The sequence below is a fragment of the Curcuma longa genome, chromosome 20 (genome assembly GCF_044706935.1).
Source record: "Curcuma longa cultivar G26 ecotype Majalengka, Jawa Barat chromosome 20, ITB_CL_G26_1.1, whole genome shotgun sequence".
Taxonomy (NCBI): Eukaryota; Viridiplantae; Streptophyta; class Magnoliopsida; order Zingiberales; family Zingiberaceae; genus Curcuma; species Curcuma longa.
In genome coordinates, this window is record NC_133880.1 from 7,639,472 (window position 1) to 7,656,590 (window position 17,119).

The 17,119-nt window shown below is 39.9% G+C and overlaps 3 protein-coding genes across 4 annotated transcripts; all 3 read right to left on the reverse strand.

Moving 5' to 3' along the window:
• Nucleotides 1-3,329: 3,329 nt before the first annotated feature.
• Nucleotides 3,330-6,914, reverse strand: LOC141813080 (putative disease resistance RPP13-like protein 1). Of its 2 annotated transcripts, XM_074700979.1 has the most exons (3): nt 6,874-6,914; nt 3,752-6,508; nt 3,451-3,684 (listed from the first exon to the last, which is right to left on the reverse strand). In XM_074700979.1, the coding sequence occupies exons 2-3, from the start codon at nt 6,288-6,290 to the stop codon at nt 3,560-3,562; spliced, it is 2,664 nt and encodes an 887-aa protein (XP_074557080.1). In that variant the 5' UTR covers nt 6,291-6,508; nt 6,874-6,914; the 3' UTR covers nt 3,451-3,559. The 2 variants fall into 2 exon arrangements, with proteins under 2 accessions (XP_074557079.1, XP_074557080.1); XM_074700978.1 differs by having other exon boundaries at nt 3,330-6,508.
• Nucleotides 6,915-7,737: 823 nt separating this feature from the next.
• On the reverse strand, nt 7,738-8,609 carry LOC141812986 (putative LRR receptor-like serine/threonine-protein kinase At4g29180). The gene is made up of 3 exons (XM_074700911.1): nt 8,101-8,609; nt 7,851-8,012; nt 7,738-7,768 (listed from the first exon to the last, which is right to left on the reverse strand). Exons 1-3 carry the CDS (start codon nt 8,577-8,579, stop codon nt 7,738-7,740), a joined length of 672 nt encoding a protein of 223 aa, XP_074557012.1. The 5' UTR covers nt 8,580-8,609.
• A 4,662-nt stretch (nt 8,610-13,271) lies between these two features.
• On the reverse strand, nt 13,272-14,710 carry LOC141812837 (putative leucine-rich repeat receptor-like protein kinase At2g19210). The gene is made up of 3 exons (XM_074700795.1): nt 14,226-14,710; nt 13,984-14,145; nt 13,272-13,903 (listed from the first exon to the last, which is right to left on the reverse strand). Exons 1-3 carry the CDS (start codon nt 14,702-14,704, stop codon nt 13,423-13,425), a joined length of 1,122 nt encoding a protein of 373 aa, XP_074556896.1. The 5' UTR covers nt 14,705-14,710; the 3' UTR covers nt 13,272-13,422.
• Between the last annotated feature and the right edge of the window lie 2,409 nt (nt 14,711-17,119).

Below are 17,119 nucleotides of genomic sequence, written 5' to 3' on the forward strand. Positions count from 1 at the left end.
ACCGGTCCAATTTCAAAAGCTCCATACCGGATGTCTCCAGCAGAGTTGAAAGAGTTACAAGAACAACTACAGGAGCTACTTGACAAAGGTCTCATCCGCCCTAGTCATTCACCATGGGGAGCTCCAGTGTTGTTCGTCAAGAAGAAAGACGGATCTATGCGGATGTGCATAGATTATAGAGCGCTGAACAAAGTGACAATCAAGAACAAGTACCCTCTTCCCAGAATAGATGATCTCTTTGATCAGCTAAGAGGGGCCGCAGTTTTCTCGAAGATAGATTTGCGCTCTGGGTATCATCAGCTGAAAGTCAAAGAAAGTGACATACCCAAAACAGCGTTCAGAACGAGGTATGGTCACTATGAATTTGTAGTAATGCCATTTGGAGTGACCAATGCCCCAGCAGTCTTCATGGAGCTGATGAATCATGTCTTCAGAGAATATCTAGATAAATTCGTGATTGTGTTTATCGATGATATTCTGATATATTCACGAACTCCAGAGGACCATGCTACACACTTGAGGATAGTGCTACAGATTCTTCAGCAAAAACAGCTCTATGCAAAATTCTCAAAGTGTGAGTTCTGGTTAGACCAAGTAGCATTCTTAGGTCACGTCATCTCAAAGGAAGGCATCAAAGTGGATCCTGCCAAGATAGAGGCAGTCAGCAACTGGCGTAGACCCAAGAACGCCAGTGAGATCAGAAGTTTCCTTGGTTTAGCAGGATATTACAGAAAATTCGTGGAGGACTTTTCCAGGATAGCCTCTCCACTTACAGCCCTGACCAAAAAGAATAAGAAGTTTGAGTGGTCAGATAAGTGCGAGCACAGTTTTCTAGAGCTGAAGAAAAGACTGACTAGTGCTCCCGTTCTGACTGTTCCAGAGAGTGACAAAAGTTTTGACATCTACAGTGACGCTTCCAAGATGGGCCTTGGAGCTGTACTCATGCAAGAAGGGAAAGTTATAGCTTATGCTTCCAGACAACTCAAAGACTATGAGAAAAACTACCCCACTCATGATCTTGAGCTGGCAGCTGTGGTCTTTGCACTAAAGCTCTGGCGACATTATTTGTATGGAGTTCAGTGCAGAATCTTCACAGACCATCAGAGCTTGAAGTACTTCTTCACCCAGAAAGACCTAAACATGAGACAGCGTAGGTGGCTAGAGTTGGTCAAAGATTATGACTGTGAAATCCTCTACCACCCAGGTAAAGCTAACAAAGTGGCAGATGCACTAAGCAGAAAATCCAGTGCAACCCTGATGTCTTTGTCATCATTAGCACTGCCACTGCAGAAGGAATTGTCTGATTTTGGAGTTGAAATTATTTATGGACAACTCTCTGCATTGACCTTAGAGTCAACCCTACTTGAGGATATACAGAGAAAGCAAAGTGAAGATCCAGATATCCAGAAGATCAAGCAAGGGATACAAAAAGAAGACAAGTCAGAGTTTCGAGTATCAGACAGTGGAATCCTTTATCAAGGGGAACCGCCTTTGTGTCCCCAATGATGAGGAACTGAGAAGGAAGATTTTAGAAGAAGCCCATAGTACGCCTTACTCCATGCATCCTGGTTCCACCAAGATGTATCAGGACGTGAAACAGAGATTCTGGTGGTCTGGACTCAAAAGAGACATTGTTAAGTATGTCAGTACCTGCCTGACGTGCCAGAGAGTCAAAGCAGAGCACCAGAGACCAGGAGGAGTCCTACAGCCCCTCCCAATACCAGAGTGGAAATGGGAGGAAATATCCATGGACTTTATTACAGGCCTTCCAAGAACCACCAATGGATATGATGCAATATGGGTGATAGTGGATAGATTGACCAAGTCTGCCCATTTTCTAGCTATCAAGGTGTCCCACTCTATAGAGCAGTTGGCACAGCTATATGTTAAGGAAATAATCAGACTTCATGGAGTTCCGAAGTCTATTGTTTCGGATAGAGATGGGCGCTTCACCTCTCATTTCTGGGAGTGTGTTCAAAATGCATTAGGCACCAAACTCAAGTTCAGCACAGCCTTCCATCCTCAGACTGATGGACAGACGGAACGAGTAAATCAGATTTTAGAAGATATGCTCAGGGCTTGTGCATTAGATTTCAAGGGAAGTTGGTGCAAGTTTCTGTGCTTAGCTGAATTCGCCTATAACAATAGCTATCAAGCCACTATCAACATTCAAATATTTAAAAATTTAATATTTTTCAAATAAAAAGAATCTTAGGAACTCATTAGTGGTGTTGGTTAATGAATATTATTAATGAATTTGTAATAAATTTTATCAAGTTTTACAAGTTTAAAAATTTATCGTTTTCAATTTACGTTATTGAATTCAAATCCTAAAAGATAAATATATTAAGGAGGTTTTATCCATAAAATCTAAAATTGACTATGGACCTAAAGAGAAAGAGAGGTATTTCAAAATATAATACGTGATTTGAATATTATAAAAATTAAATATGTGATTTAGATAATTTTGAAACTTACGCGGTTCAGTAAAATATCATCAAATGTTAGATTAGTTAGGGCAACGATTGCTAAAGTGAATCCGTTAACATTTTATCACTTGAATAAATTTTTTTTTCTATTTGCTCAATTATGTAATAGACACATTAATAAACAAGCTGAAACATGAACGTTAATGGTGGATCTGTACCCCCGGGGCATAGGTGAGTTGGTTACAACGCAGCAGACTTGCAGAAGAGGGCAAGGGTTCGAATCTTGACGAAGTCAGACAATACCCTGGCGTCATAACCAACTGCACTTTCTCGATTTACCTCCTCACAGATGGTCGTGAGGCCGACCGTGTAAGGCCGCTGAAAGAGTAAGGGGATCCACCTTTTTACAGAAGAGTTAACAGTGGATCTGTAATCGCCTAAGTGATAACGATACCAACTATTGACATTATGACCTAGACGGACGAAGACAATAAATAATCTTTATTCCGCCATTAGTTGAACGGTAAATCAGAGCCTACATAAGGAGTTCTATCTGGGTAGAAAAGAAGAGTAATATTCCATCCAACTTCATCTCCCACCTTCTCCACTCTATCGAACAATTCGTGCAACAACTCTTTTTCCGCTTCCCCATGATAATGTTGGTGCCTGACTCAGTTCACTCATACTACTCGACAAACACCAAGCCTTGTCTAGAATGAAGTAGATCAAGTTTGAAATATTATCATTGTTAACAAAGATGGTGTTTGTCGACAAACTAAGACTATCAACACAAGCCTACTACACCAACACCAAGCCTTGCAAGCATAACAAGAGAGAAAAACAGAACCTCTCAGTCCAGAGGAAGAGCAATCAAACTATCCATCATGGCAAGCACAAAACTTTTAACTTTGGCAACTAATCAAACTTTAGGAGGCTAGAGACACCAGCACAACCTTTTATGCTCAGTTCTTTCACAGAAGACATGAGATGCTGAGGAAATTTGGTCAGTTTGGGGCATTCATAGAGTTGGGTGTGTTGGAGATGAGGAAAGTCACCAACCTCCACTTCATCCCACACTTCCCAGTTAGGCATACGAACGAATGCCAAGCTTTCTAAAGATGGAAAAGCCTTTACCATAGGGGAGGAGGAGCAAAATTCACGACCGACGCTGTGCACGCCATCCATTTCTTGTATATGGAGAAGTTTAAGAGAATGCAGTTGACCAAGAGGTGGAAGGAAATTGCATTTCCTGCATCTACACAGCCATAGTTGGACCAGTTTGGAGAAGGATGAAGTGCCTACCCATTTAGCAAAACTCACACCTGGATAATCATATATTTGAAGCATTTTAAGATTGGTGTGTGGTCGGAGGTACTCGAGCAGCCTCATTTCTTTGTTAGCATGTTCATCGCCTTTTCCTCCTTTGGAATTGCCATAATATTCTTCATCTTCATGGTCATCATGATCTTCTTCAGCTACAGGTCTGGCAACAAAGTGACAATCTTTATCATCATGACCCCAACATAGCCTCATAGTCTCAAGCTGATCTTTTGATTTCAGTGGTTCTGAGTTTGGAACATAGGAAAACTGGTTCACATATCTTAAATTACTAATGGAAAGACAACCTTTGAGTTGTGCCAAGTGATTCAATTCGCCTAACTGAGAATATCCATTTTGACTGCTGACACGGAAGTTGGATAGTGTTTGCAAGTCGGTCAGCTCACCAATTCCTGATGGAAGAAAAACACAACTGACATATAGAAGCAGATGGCGCAGACTTGTCAAATTTATAATCTGCCTTGGTAGTTTACTGACATATGTTTTGGTCAGATTCAGAGTTTCTAAGTTGTATAGGTTGCATATGGAATCCGGTAGGCTTTTGACATCGGTTCCTACTAGAGAAAGCCATCGTAGTAGCTTGAGGTTACCTATTGAATCTGGCAGCTCTTTTATGTTGCTGTAGCTTAAATCAAGTGCCCGTATGTACTTGAGTTTGTTCAAAAGATCAGCAAGGGATCCACAAATACTAGCTCTACATAATGGGCCTTGTCCTCTGATAAAAAGTGTGCGCAAAGATTTTAGACCCTGAAAAGCTTCGAGGTATACAGGCATATCACTCTCTTTAACATTCACTGATAAGTGTCGAATCTTTCGATGTTTGCTTGGGTCGAACATGTTATCTTCTATTCTAAGGCATTCATCCCGCGCAACATATTGTGCTAGACTGTGAAAAACATCATGCATTATATAGGTTTCACCAGCTTCTGCATAAATTGGGCAATCATCATCTTCAAGAAAAACTGCATCATCAGAATCCGCATATGGCTGCAAAATCGACCTTTTGACTAATCCCTTTATGTAGTCGCTGCCTATTTCCTCTGCTTGCTTGTTTCCTCGAGGATGAAGAAGACCTTTTCTTGAGGCAGGCTGAAGAAAACCTTGTGACATCCATAATAGGACTATTCTTCCTGGCCGTAAAACTGTGTCTTTAGGAAACAAGGACAGGTATGGAAAGCATCTTCTTAGGCCTGTAATGTTCATGTAATCACAACTTATTTGACGTGCTGGTAAAATCTCATCTTTTCCTTCATCGAATTCCCACATTTCACTTTCTAAGGCATCCATCCATGTATATTCATCGTCTTTATTCCTTAAAGCATACCCAAGAACCTTCACAGCCGATGGCAATCCTCTGCATTTATCTACAATCTTCAAACCAATTTCTACAAAAGTATCAAGCATGCTTGGATCTCGTCCGTCAAATGCAATTCTCTTGAACAGCGACCAGCAAACATCAAAAGGCAAGACATTCAGTTTCAAACCATATCGGGGTGTCCCCATTACTTTAGCAACCGATTCACTCCTAGTAGTTACTATGATTTTACCGACAGTAGCAGAAAGTAAGGGGGTCTTTACTTGCTCCCAAAGAGTAAAATTATCATCCCAAACATCATCTAAGACCAGTAAAAACTTTTTCCCCTTCAGTTTTTGTTGTAGCGCATGTTGGAGCTCCTCTAGTTCTTCGTAATCAACTTTGTCTGTTAAAAAGGATTCCAGAATCTTTCGTGTTAAACCGACAACATGAAAAGATTCAGCTACATCGACCCATCCTGTTGAATCATAATAGCTTTGTACCCTCTGATCATTATATACAAGCTTAGCAAGAGTGGTTTTACCAACTCCCTCCATGCCAATTATAGGAAGCACTGACACTCCATTTCTTGCACTATTAGTATCATCCTCGGGCACCAAAAATTTAACTAAAATCTTCTTTTCCTCTTCTCTTCCATAAACATCTGATTCAACCACTAAAGACCCTGTCTCTGGATGCTTGGCTAAATGTCTACCCTTTCTCTTTCTGACTTTTTTAGCCGATCTTAGAGGGGCTTCCCAATCCATAGTGATCTCGTCAAATCTCACCCTAATCTTCTTAACTTTATCTGCTAATTCATCCAGAACTGAAGTATCTAAGGAAGTGGTGATCGTGTAATCGAATACTTTATGCTTGCCTTTGCAGTTTTCCTTTGCGGTAAGCTTGCCTTTATCGTCGCTACTTTCTTTCGCCATCTTTAGTTTGGAAGGCAGCACCTCATATCCGTACTCCTCCACTATGTCTTGAGCATCATATACTACCTCTTTGAGCTCGCTGAACCAAAAATTTTCTGACTCACTTCTTTTATATTTCTCCTCTAGCTCTAGATCGACAATTTTGGCTTGGATTCTCTTCATGGTTTTTTCCAGCTCCCTCATCTCTTGTTCTAAATTGCTCTCTGCTGCAGACGAGGACGAAGATGATTCCAAATTGTGTAGCTTCTCCAATGGCCATCTGATGATGGAAGATAGAATGCCCCAGGCTGCCATTCTACTCTTTTTCTCTCTTCCTTTTCTCACTTTCCGTCTGAATTCAAGGGAGTCAACAAACTCAGAGGCCACAGCAGAAGCTTTTCTGTTATTCTTTTCCGACGAAGAGGTGGAGGAGCACAAGCAAAGCAGAATATTACATCATCCTCATCAAATTTAGCGATCGCTAAGCTCGGGAAATGCCACCAGAAATGATCATTCGAAAGAGATGCTACATCCTGAAGACAGAGATAAAAGCAGTTCATTTAGAGAGGAGATAATAAATCAAAGCAAAGGATGAATTAGCAAGGGATCGGCTTCTATGTCGCAATTAAGCAAGCAGAGAAACTATATAATGGATCACAAGACGACATACATTTTATGCAGACATTAAATTTGGTCAAACAACTGCTATCGATCCCAACTGAGACAGGGAGAAGAAATATACACTAGAACAAACTTGAAGTAGAAAATTAAAAGGGCACCAGCTGACGCATGTATGTTTATGTCATTTAACCCTCGGGATCAAACCCTAAATCCTAAAACCAAAGAGAAGATCACGAAACCCTGAAATGACAAGGAATCGCTCATCAAGATAACATACCTGAATGTATCAAGCTAAACTGTCGTACCCTGATATGCCTCTCTTCTGGAGAAGGTAAGATCCGAATGGGGTAGTCCGAAGACAACGGTTGAGTCTTTGGTATCCGATGCTTGGTCGCCAGAAAGAATCTCAAATAGTATTACTCAACTCCAGAAGAAGAAGCAGTTTACCTGAAGGAGAGAAGAGCAAAGGGGATGGAGGTGCAGCTTCGGGACGGAGGCGTGTTCGGCGGAGAAGGGACGGAGGGAGGAGGAAGCGGCGAGCGCCAGTCGCGAGACGCAGGCGATCGGCGACCCCGGAAGGACGGCGGAGTCAACAGAGTGCTGCTATTGGTTTATTTAATTAAAATTCAAATAATGACAATTTTTAATATGCCCCGTGGCAGCGTTTAACAGTTTTTCCAAAAAAAAACGCTAGTTAATTATTATTGTTGTTATGGTCGTAAGGGACGGACATCGATTTATCCTTCAAGGACGTCCGAATCGAGTCGAAAGCCGTCGAGCCCTGAGCCAAGTCGACCGCCCTCGAATATCCAGGCCGAATCAAGGAAGTCGGGTGGGGTCTCGCCACGATATAAGTCCGGGTCCTCAAAAGTGGGGGTTAGTAAAAACCCGACCCGAATCCTCGAGGCGGGTCCGTCAATATGAAAAGAACAGGCTCTTGAGACATGCTCGAGCCGATAGGCCGCTTGGAGTGGCCGAGTCGCTTCGGGAACGGAGTCGGGAGAAGGACCGAATCGTATCATCCGAGCCGAATCACCCTGCCCCGATCTGAATCGTGCCAACTCCTCGGCCTTACGCCCCTCCCCTCTCCCTCACCGACCACTCCCTCGTACGATATGCGTGGCCTCTCTGACACCGCCTACTAAGTATGGCGACACTCTGCGGCCGGATACCTAGACAAGGAAGCAAGCGCGAAGAAGCACATTTATAAAATTATACTCGATATATTTATATAATAATAATAAGAATAATAACCTGACATAGTCAGACTCCTCTCCAAGGTTCCACCGCTGGCGCAATATCAAAGTCTGTCCCGCGTTCGCCGCCGGGTAGAGACTGTCCCTCAGCGGTCGTACTTCGATCCCGGAGATGAACGGCGTCCCCATGCCGATGTTCACTAGGCACACCGATAAATCCCTAAAAGAAAGAGATCACATTTGATGATTGTTCATTTAATAATTCTCTGATTTTAATTTGCCTAATGATCAACTATATATGTATATACCCGGTGGCGGCCACCGTGATGATCTCAAACCAGTACATTAAATCCGCGGTTGTAATGTCCATCCTGCCCCAGTAGTTGGCGCCGAGGTATAGGTCGAAGGACAGCTGCTGGCCGTTGAACCCGTCGTAGTTGCCGTAGAAGAACCATGCCCGAAGGAGGTACTTGGACCCCTGCGCGATTGCCGGCGACCCGATGGTGTAGCAGTTGCGGTCGCCGTTGGGGAAGGTTCGGAGGGTAAGGAGCTGCTGGTACCTGATGTTGCTAACGTAGGCGTCGGAGACGTTGCGGTTGACGCCGGTGTCGATGTAGCCGGTGTCGGAGACGTAGGAGATGCCGGTGTTGGGGTCGACGTAGGACGAACCGGGCGCTATGCCGCAGTCGATGGAAAGGAAACCGAGAGCGTCAGTGGACTGAGAGCGAGCTCCGGCGGAGGCCATTGCCAAGGCGAGGAGGAACGACCACCAAAATCTGGAATCCATCGTCTTCTTCTCCTTCGGGTATGCGATCGCTATGGCTGAGGCTGAGCAGAACTGCTACAGATCAATGCGCGTTTTATACAAGTGTCTTGTAAATTTTCATTTCACTCCCCATTGTTTCTTGTTTTACAAATGAGTCCCCAACTTCTAAATTCGTCGAACTGCACCTTCTCCCACGTTGATTTTGCACTTCATGACGGCCTAAAATTTCTACGTCAAGTCGTTAATTATATAAGTGGAGCTCTCCTCCTCGTCATCTCCGGAGCCTTCTTCGAATTATTATTGATCTGCCCAAAATTTCTTCATCGAGTCATTTAAAACTCTAAGTTGATTTTTAGCCGATGAGATATGATCGATCACATATTGGCATCATCGTTGTGACGTCATGAAACTCTTGTCTATACAGGGTTGAATCAAACAACATTGAATCCTATCATACGCAATCTTATTATACATTTATAAAAAATTATTTTGGTAATTTAAATTTCTGACCTCCAAATCACACGATAATAATTTTATTATTATATTAAAATTTCTTTTAAATAATAATTTAAATAATTTCTTAATTTATTTATTTAGAAAAAATTCATGCTCTTATGAAGAAATCAACACTAGATTTTAAATTTAACAATGTGGAGGAATCATACAATCTATGAGTATAAATTAATAATGTGGAGGAATCATACAATCTATGAGTATAATCAAGAGTTGAGATAATTGACAAAGACGATGACAGTGGTATATATACTTCGAAGGGCAATAATCCGATTTGTGTCAGTCGCTCTACGTGAACATCGTTTGACTGCTAGTGACGATTACTATTCTTAATAATGTTGGAAAATGAATAGAAGAAGGAGGCATCATTGTGAATAGAACTTTAATTAGTCTCGTATTGAGAGTTCAATTAAGTCAATATGGTTGGTTTATAATGTTCACATACATTAATGGTGTGAACATATGAGTATATATGGCATGTAAATCTATAGTTCAGAATGTATTGAACAAAGTAGATTCATATACGAGCACGACTTATAAAACACCATCAAGTCATTTAAAATCCAGAGTTAATTTCTTCGTAATATGAATTCTTTTCTTTTCTTTTCTCAAACAAAGATATGACATAAGTATTACTACCTCTAAATAAATAAATTTAAAAATTATTTAAATTATTATTGTGTGATTTGAAAGTCATGAATTTGAATTGTTGAAATAATTTTTTATAATATGTAATAAGATTACACATGATAGGATGCAATATTGTTCGATTCTACTTCGTATTAATGGGAGTTTCGTATTATCACAATGTGATGCCAATATGTGATCGAACATATCTTATCGGCTAAAAAATTAACTTAGAGTTTTAAATGACTCGATGGAGAAATTTTGGGCAGATCAATATCAATTCAAAGAAGTTCCGGAGGTGACGAAGAGGAGAGCTCCACTTATATAATTTACGACTTAGACTTCGAGGTTTGGTAAGTCGAAGGGTGGCCGTCATGAAGGTCAAAGTCAAACTGCATGTCTGCCTACGTCCGCTGGGACCCAAAAGCGATGTCGCATGCTGACGCCACGCCCAGACCTGTCCTTGAGGAGATTTACAGTCTGCGGCAGGACAGCGTGCACAGCTGGAAAGTCATCCGACTGGCGGAGCACGAGCCTTGTGCGCGTCAGTACGTGGTAAACGTTGTATCCTGTTCGGAGTAGGAAATGAGATCCAAGGGAATCTTTTCAATTCGCCCCCTGTACATTTTTCATATCTTTTGCAAAACGCTGACTTGATATAGAAGTCAACAGCGTATCTATCACGCGCTCATGGTGGGGTGAGTGGAAATACATTTTAAATTTGTTTAATTGGTTAGTGTATTTATATTATAAGTTTTTTTGCTATTTATTTATTTTAAGAGTTTTTTATATTTATTTATAAATTTGATATTTATTTTATTAATAAATATAATTTAGAAATTTTATTCATGTATATTATTTATTAACATAATCTATGAATAATTTATAATTATAAACATTAACGAAAAGTTAAATATTTAAATTTATTTATTTAATTGATCTTATTTATATTAAATAAAAATAAATAAAATTTTACATAAATTGAATATCAAACTTACTCATTGTGACAAAAAGGTAAAACTGTCACCTTGGTAGCCCCACTTTTCCTAAAAAAGAGTAAACATAATTATGAGAGGTTTCGCCCAATAACAATAAACCCTACAAGGGATGAGACAATCAAATTCTGCACCTGTTGAAAATCGACCCAATCTTAATCTCAGCAACACCTCTACAGGAACTATTTGCAACAACCCATAGGAGCAATATCAAACTGATCACTCATTTGTGGCAAAAGGTAAAGTTGTCACCTTAGCGGCCCTTCAAGGGCAACCCAACACTTTCTGGAAGGGGGTAAATCATGAGAAACTTCACCCTGCAACAGTAGCGACTGCAGTAACCATCTGCACTATTTCATAAGGGTCATATCAAACTTACTCATGTGGTAAAAGGTTATATGCTGACCCTGGGTGCTCCCATACGGTTGGTCTCATAGCCATTTATAGAGAGGTAAATCATGAAGGATTTTGTCCTAACGTAATGACCCTTGCACGAGGGAGGTCATGAACCCAACAAACATTTCTCCACTTGGAATTAACTCCAAGACCTCATGTGACAAACTCACATACAGTAGCCAACTGCACCAACCCGTGGGGACTATATCAAACTCACATATGGTTATAGATTCTCAATTAATCAACAATTAATTCATCCGTTACACAAATAAACAATTTGCAAAAAAATAATTCATATTCATTTTCTTGGGCAAATTTTGCCTCGACCAATTCAACATTCAATATGCGCAAGTCATGCTCACATACGAGTCAATTTGGTTTAGTGCAATCTGAACCCTAGTTGCACACCATGCACACTCATATGTGAAAGAGAACTTCTTCTCATGCATATGTTTATGCCATCAATACATGTGGAATATTATAAACCAATCATATTGACTTAATTGAACTCTCAATATGAGATTAAAGTTTTATTCACAATGGTATCTTCTCCTTTATCTGCCTCCTTCTTCCATTCACTTTCCAAATCACTTGGATCCCGAGCTGAGCTGGTTTTCAAGTCGGGTGTTGGGTCCCGAGTTGAGTTGGTTTTCGAGTCGGGGTTGGGTCTCGAGCTGAGTTGGTTTTCGAGTCGGGGTTGGGTCTCGAGCTGAGTTGGTTTTCGAGTCGGGTGTTGGGTCCCCCCTAATTTACTCAGGCGAGGAGCCGAGTCAGCAGCTCAACCACATGGCTAGGGTAAAGAACTTGAGTGTGAAATTCAGACGTGAAGCTAGGATGTATGACCAAGTTAGTCAGTCCTGAAGTCAAGCTTTCTGTCTAACGTGGGGTCTCCACTCGAATCAAGTCTTGACTTTCCTGCCCCAGGTATGCCAACCTCGAACATTATATAATAATAACTTTACTATTGTATCAAACTCCCCTTCAAAGAATAAGTTAAACAATTTCTTGATTTATTTATTTAGAAGATATAACAATCCTTACATCGTATCTTTCGAAAAGAAAAGAATTCACATGAAGAAATCAAGTCTGGATTTTAAGTTTAACAATCTAGAGGAATCATACGTATGATAGTTGATTTATTAAGTTTAACAATCTAGAGGAATCATATATACCATCTATGAGTATAATCAAGGATTGAGATAACTGACAAAGCCGTCGGCGATAGTTGATCTATACTTCGAAGGGCAATAATCCGGTGATGTCATAGCAATTGTGGAACTACTCCTTTTCATTTCAGCTACTTAACATATATAGCATTGTATATTTAAATTTTAACCTTTCCTTTGTCGAATTTCTAAGTGTTGATATTTGAATCTATCAAATTGTGCATGATAACACTTTGAGTTGAACTTCAGGCAAGCATGGTGGTTGATATTATAAATATAATAGAACCTCTTTCTTCCTCATTGTCATTTATTTACTTGAAGTTTCATTGAAGTTATAGCATGTTAAATTTCCAATATATATTTTGCACTATATACAAACCTTTAAATTTCCATACAGGTACTTCTGAAAGTTTTAAAACTTTGTTATAATAATACAAAATAACTTCATTTCTATTGATGTTTGTGAATGTGGTATAGTTTATAAACTACAAATATCAATTTTTTTACTATTTGAATATGCATCCCTTTTTAAATTATTAACCTACTAAGTCATTTTTTAAATGTAGATGCCATCCAAATCACTTAGCTTACAAACTAGTTTAATCATGTCAGTTGAGCATGCCTCTATTTCTATTTTTCATTTCTTCATAAAAAATGAGCCCCTCTTGAATCCATAATCAATTTTCCTTGATATCGAATATAAGGTATGAAATGATCTTTGAAAATCAATAGAGTTCTGAGTACAAAAAAATTCAACATAATCTAAGATGTTTTAAATGATCTTATATCAAATATGCTAAAACAATGTATTGATGAGAATCGTGGCTACACTAACAATGTATCATACCACAAGGAACAATAAAATATGGATTTTTTTTTCTTGTAACAAAAAGATGACATTGTGAAAATACAAGATATATGGTTGTTCCAAGATGAAATGGAAGAACATACATCAATAGTTATTTTTAATTACCATAGAAAATAAAAGTATATATCATCAAATACTATTTTCCTTCACACAAGTAATAACATGTAATTAAAAGCGAGCCACACGAGAAGGAGAATGAAATGGAAGAACATACAATAGTCCTAGTTGCTTCTACTGCAACAGAGAGAATTGTGAAGTAAAGGTGCATGGGAACTTATTTTTCCAGCATCCGCGCGAGGTCACGGGGTCACGGAGGTGTTGCTCAGGATCATGTATATCTCCAAGGCATTGAGGATGGGCGGTAGAGTGGAGTTGCTGAGAGCCTCGAGGGAGATGTTGTAGGTGGGGAACGGAGGGATGGGCACGTCGCCGTAGACGGCGTCCGCGGTGAGGTAAGTGGGAGTCATTATATTCCCCAGCCACCGGATTCCATTCACGTAGATGTTGAACTGCCGCGATTGACTGGTGCCGGAGAGGTCGACAATCTCGGATATGTGGAGGATGGGGAAGAACTGGTTGACGTTGCCGGGGGTAGGATCCCATGTGAAGACGAGGCTGGAGGAGTCGATTGGGGTGACGGCGGTCTGCATGACGACGGAGGGAACTTGGAAAAAGTCTTGGGGAATGTTTTGGACGGTGGAGTCGGTGGAGACGTCGTTCCAGTTCGACTGCGAGGAGCTCCATGGCGCCCACACCCGATCGATCGGGTCAGCCGGATACCTAGACGAGGAAGGAAGCAAGCGCGAAGCACATTTATAAAATTATACTCGATATATTTCTATAATAATAATAATAATAACCTGATTAGGTTAGACTCCTCTCCAAAGTTCAACCGGTTGAACAACACCAAAGTCTGCCGCTCGTTCGCCGCCGGGTAGAGATTGTCCATCAGCGGCCGTACGTCGATCCCGGAGATGAACGGCGTCCCCATGCCGATGTTCACTAGGCACAACGACAAATCCCTAAAAGAAAGAATAGATCACATTTGATGATTGTTCATTCAATAATTCTTTAGTTTTACGTACTGATGAACTATATATACCCGGTGGTGGCCACCGTGATGATCTCCGTCCAGTATATTGACTCCGGGGTTGTAACGTTCACCCTGCCCCAGTAGTTGACGCCGAGGTAAAGGTCGAAGGACTGCGGCTGGCCGTTGAACGCGTCGTAGTTGCCGTAGAGGAACCATGTCCGAAGGAGGTACTTGGACCCCTGCACCACTGCCGGCGACCCGATGGTGTAGCAGTTGCGGGCGCCGTTGGGGAAGGCTCGGAGGGTATGGAGCTGCAGGGAGCTGACGTCGCCAACTAAGGCGTCGGAGATGTTGCGGTTGACGCCGGTGTCGATGAAGCCGGTGTCGGAGACGTAGGAGATGCCGGTGGTGGGGTCGACGTAGGACGAACCGGGCTCTATGCCGCAGTCGATGGAAAGGAAACCGATGGCGTCAGTGGACTGAGAGCGAGCTCCGGCGGAGGCCATGGCCAAGGCGAGGAGGAACGACCACCAAAACCTGGAATCCATCGTCTTCTTCTTCTCTTTCGGGTATGCATCAATGTGTGTTTTATACACCATTTGGGTCTTGTAAATTTTCATTTCACTCTCCATTGTTTCTCTTTTTACAAATGAGTCGCCAACTTCTAAATTCGTCGAACTGCACCCTTCCCCACGTGTCCCGTTGACTTACCAAATCACTAAGTCAAAGTCGTAAATTATACAAGTGGAGCTCTCCTCCTCTCGTCACCTCCGGAGCCTTCTTTGAATTGATATTGATCTGCACAAAATTTCTTCATCGAGTCATTTAAAACTCTAAGTTGATTTCTTAGCCGATAAGATATGATTGATCACATATTGGCATCTCGTTGTGGCGACACAAAACTTCTGTCTACAATCAAACAACATTGAATCCTATCATACACAATCTTATTATAGATTATAAAAAGTTATTTTGGTGATTTAAATTCTAGACCTCTAAATTACACGATAATAATTTTATCATTGTATTAAAATTCCTTTTAAAGAATAATTTAAACAATTCCTTAATTTATTTATTTAGAGAAAAAAAGTCATGTTAGGAAGAAATCAACTTTAGATTTTAAATTTAACAATCTTGAGGAATCATACAATCTAGGAGAATAATCAAAGATTTGTTAATACCGTTGGAATTAAAATATCTCCACAATGGTATGATATTGTCCACTTTGAGTCTAAGCCCTCATGGTTTTATTCTTGGACTCAATCCAAAAGACCTCATACCAATGAATATACTTTCCATCTTTTAAACTCATGATCTTTTCCATGTGTTTTAGATGTGGACTATGTTTGCACTCTTGCAATCCAACAAGATTAAGGTAATTGACAAAGCCGATGACAGTTCTATACTTCGAAGGACAATAATGGAGTTATAAATTTAACAATCTTAATGTAATAATGTTGGAAAGTGGAAGGAGGTAGATGAAGGAGAAGATATCATTGTGAATAGAATTTTAGTCTCGTATTGTCACGATTAAGGCTGAGGTTGATTTTTAATGGATGTGGAATGTCCTGTTAGTTGCCTCAATCCCTTGCAAGCGCTATTGTTATTAAGTGAAGTCCCTCGTGATTTACCCTTTTAGGTCAGTGTGGAGTCACCAAGGTGACAAATTTACTTTTTGCCACGATGAGTGAATTTAATATTCAATTTAAGCAAAATTTTATTTATTTTTATTCAATATAAATAAAGTCAATTAAATAAATAAATTTAAATATTTAACTTCGTTAATATTTATAATTATAAATTATTCATAGATTATGTTAATAAGCAATATACATGAATAAAATTTCTAAATTATATTTATTAATAAAATAAATATCAAACTTATAAATAAATATAAAAAACTTTTAAAATAAATAAATAGCAAAAAAAACTTATAATATAAATACACTAACCAATAAAAAATTTTAAAATGTATTTCCACTAAAAAATTTAAAATGTATTTCCACTCACCCACCATGAGCGCGTGATAGATACGCTGTTGACTTCAATATCAAGTCTGCGTTTTGCAAACAGTAGGGATTCTTGTCGCAACATGTTCTTGTCACAAATTTATGACGGGAATTGGACCATCTCGATTTTAAAATAGAAGATTAAATTTATGCCATCGCAATCACTCATTCAATCTACGACTTGGATTTAATCTTAATTTTAAAATCAAACGGTATAGATTTTCATCATAAATTTGCACGCTGTTGTGACAAGTAGACTTTTTTATTTTGCAAAAGATATGAAAAATGTACAGGGGGCGAATTGAAAAGATTCCCTTTGATCTCATTTCCTACTCCGAACAAGATACAACGTTTACCACGCACCGACGCACACAAGGCTCGTGTTCTCCGCCAGTCGGCTGACTTTCCATCTGTGCACGCTGTCCTGCCACAGACTGTAAATCTCCTCAAGCACAGGTCTGGGCGTGGCGTCAGCATGCGGGATCGCCTTTGGATCCCAGCGGACATAGGCAGACATGCAGATTTGACTTTGACCTTCAAATCATACAATAATAATTTTATCGTCAAAAATCTCTTTTAAAAAATAGTTCATATTACAAAGAAATCAACTCTAGATTTTAAATGACTCGATATTGTTTTACAAGTAATATATATTCGCATGTGAGTCAATTTGATTTAATGCAATCTGAATTCTAGATTTGCATGCCGTGCATACTCATATGTGAAAGAGAACCTTTTCCCATGCATATGTCACACTATCAATATATGAAATATTATAAACCAATCATATTGACTTAATTAAACTCTCAATACGAGATTAAAGTTCTATTCACAATGATGTCTCCTCCTTCATCTGCCTCCTTCCATTCACTTTCCAACATTAAAAACAGTAACTTCATCGCTAGCCATAACACGATGTTCATGTAGAGCTATTGATACAAATCGGATTATTGC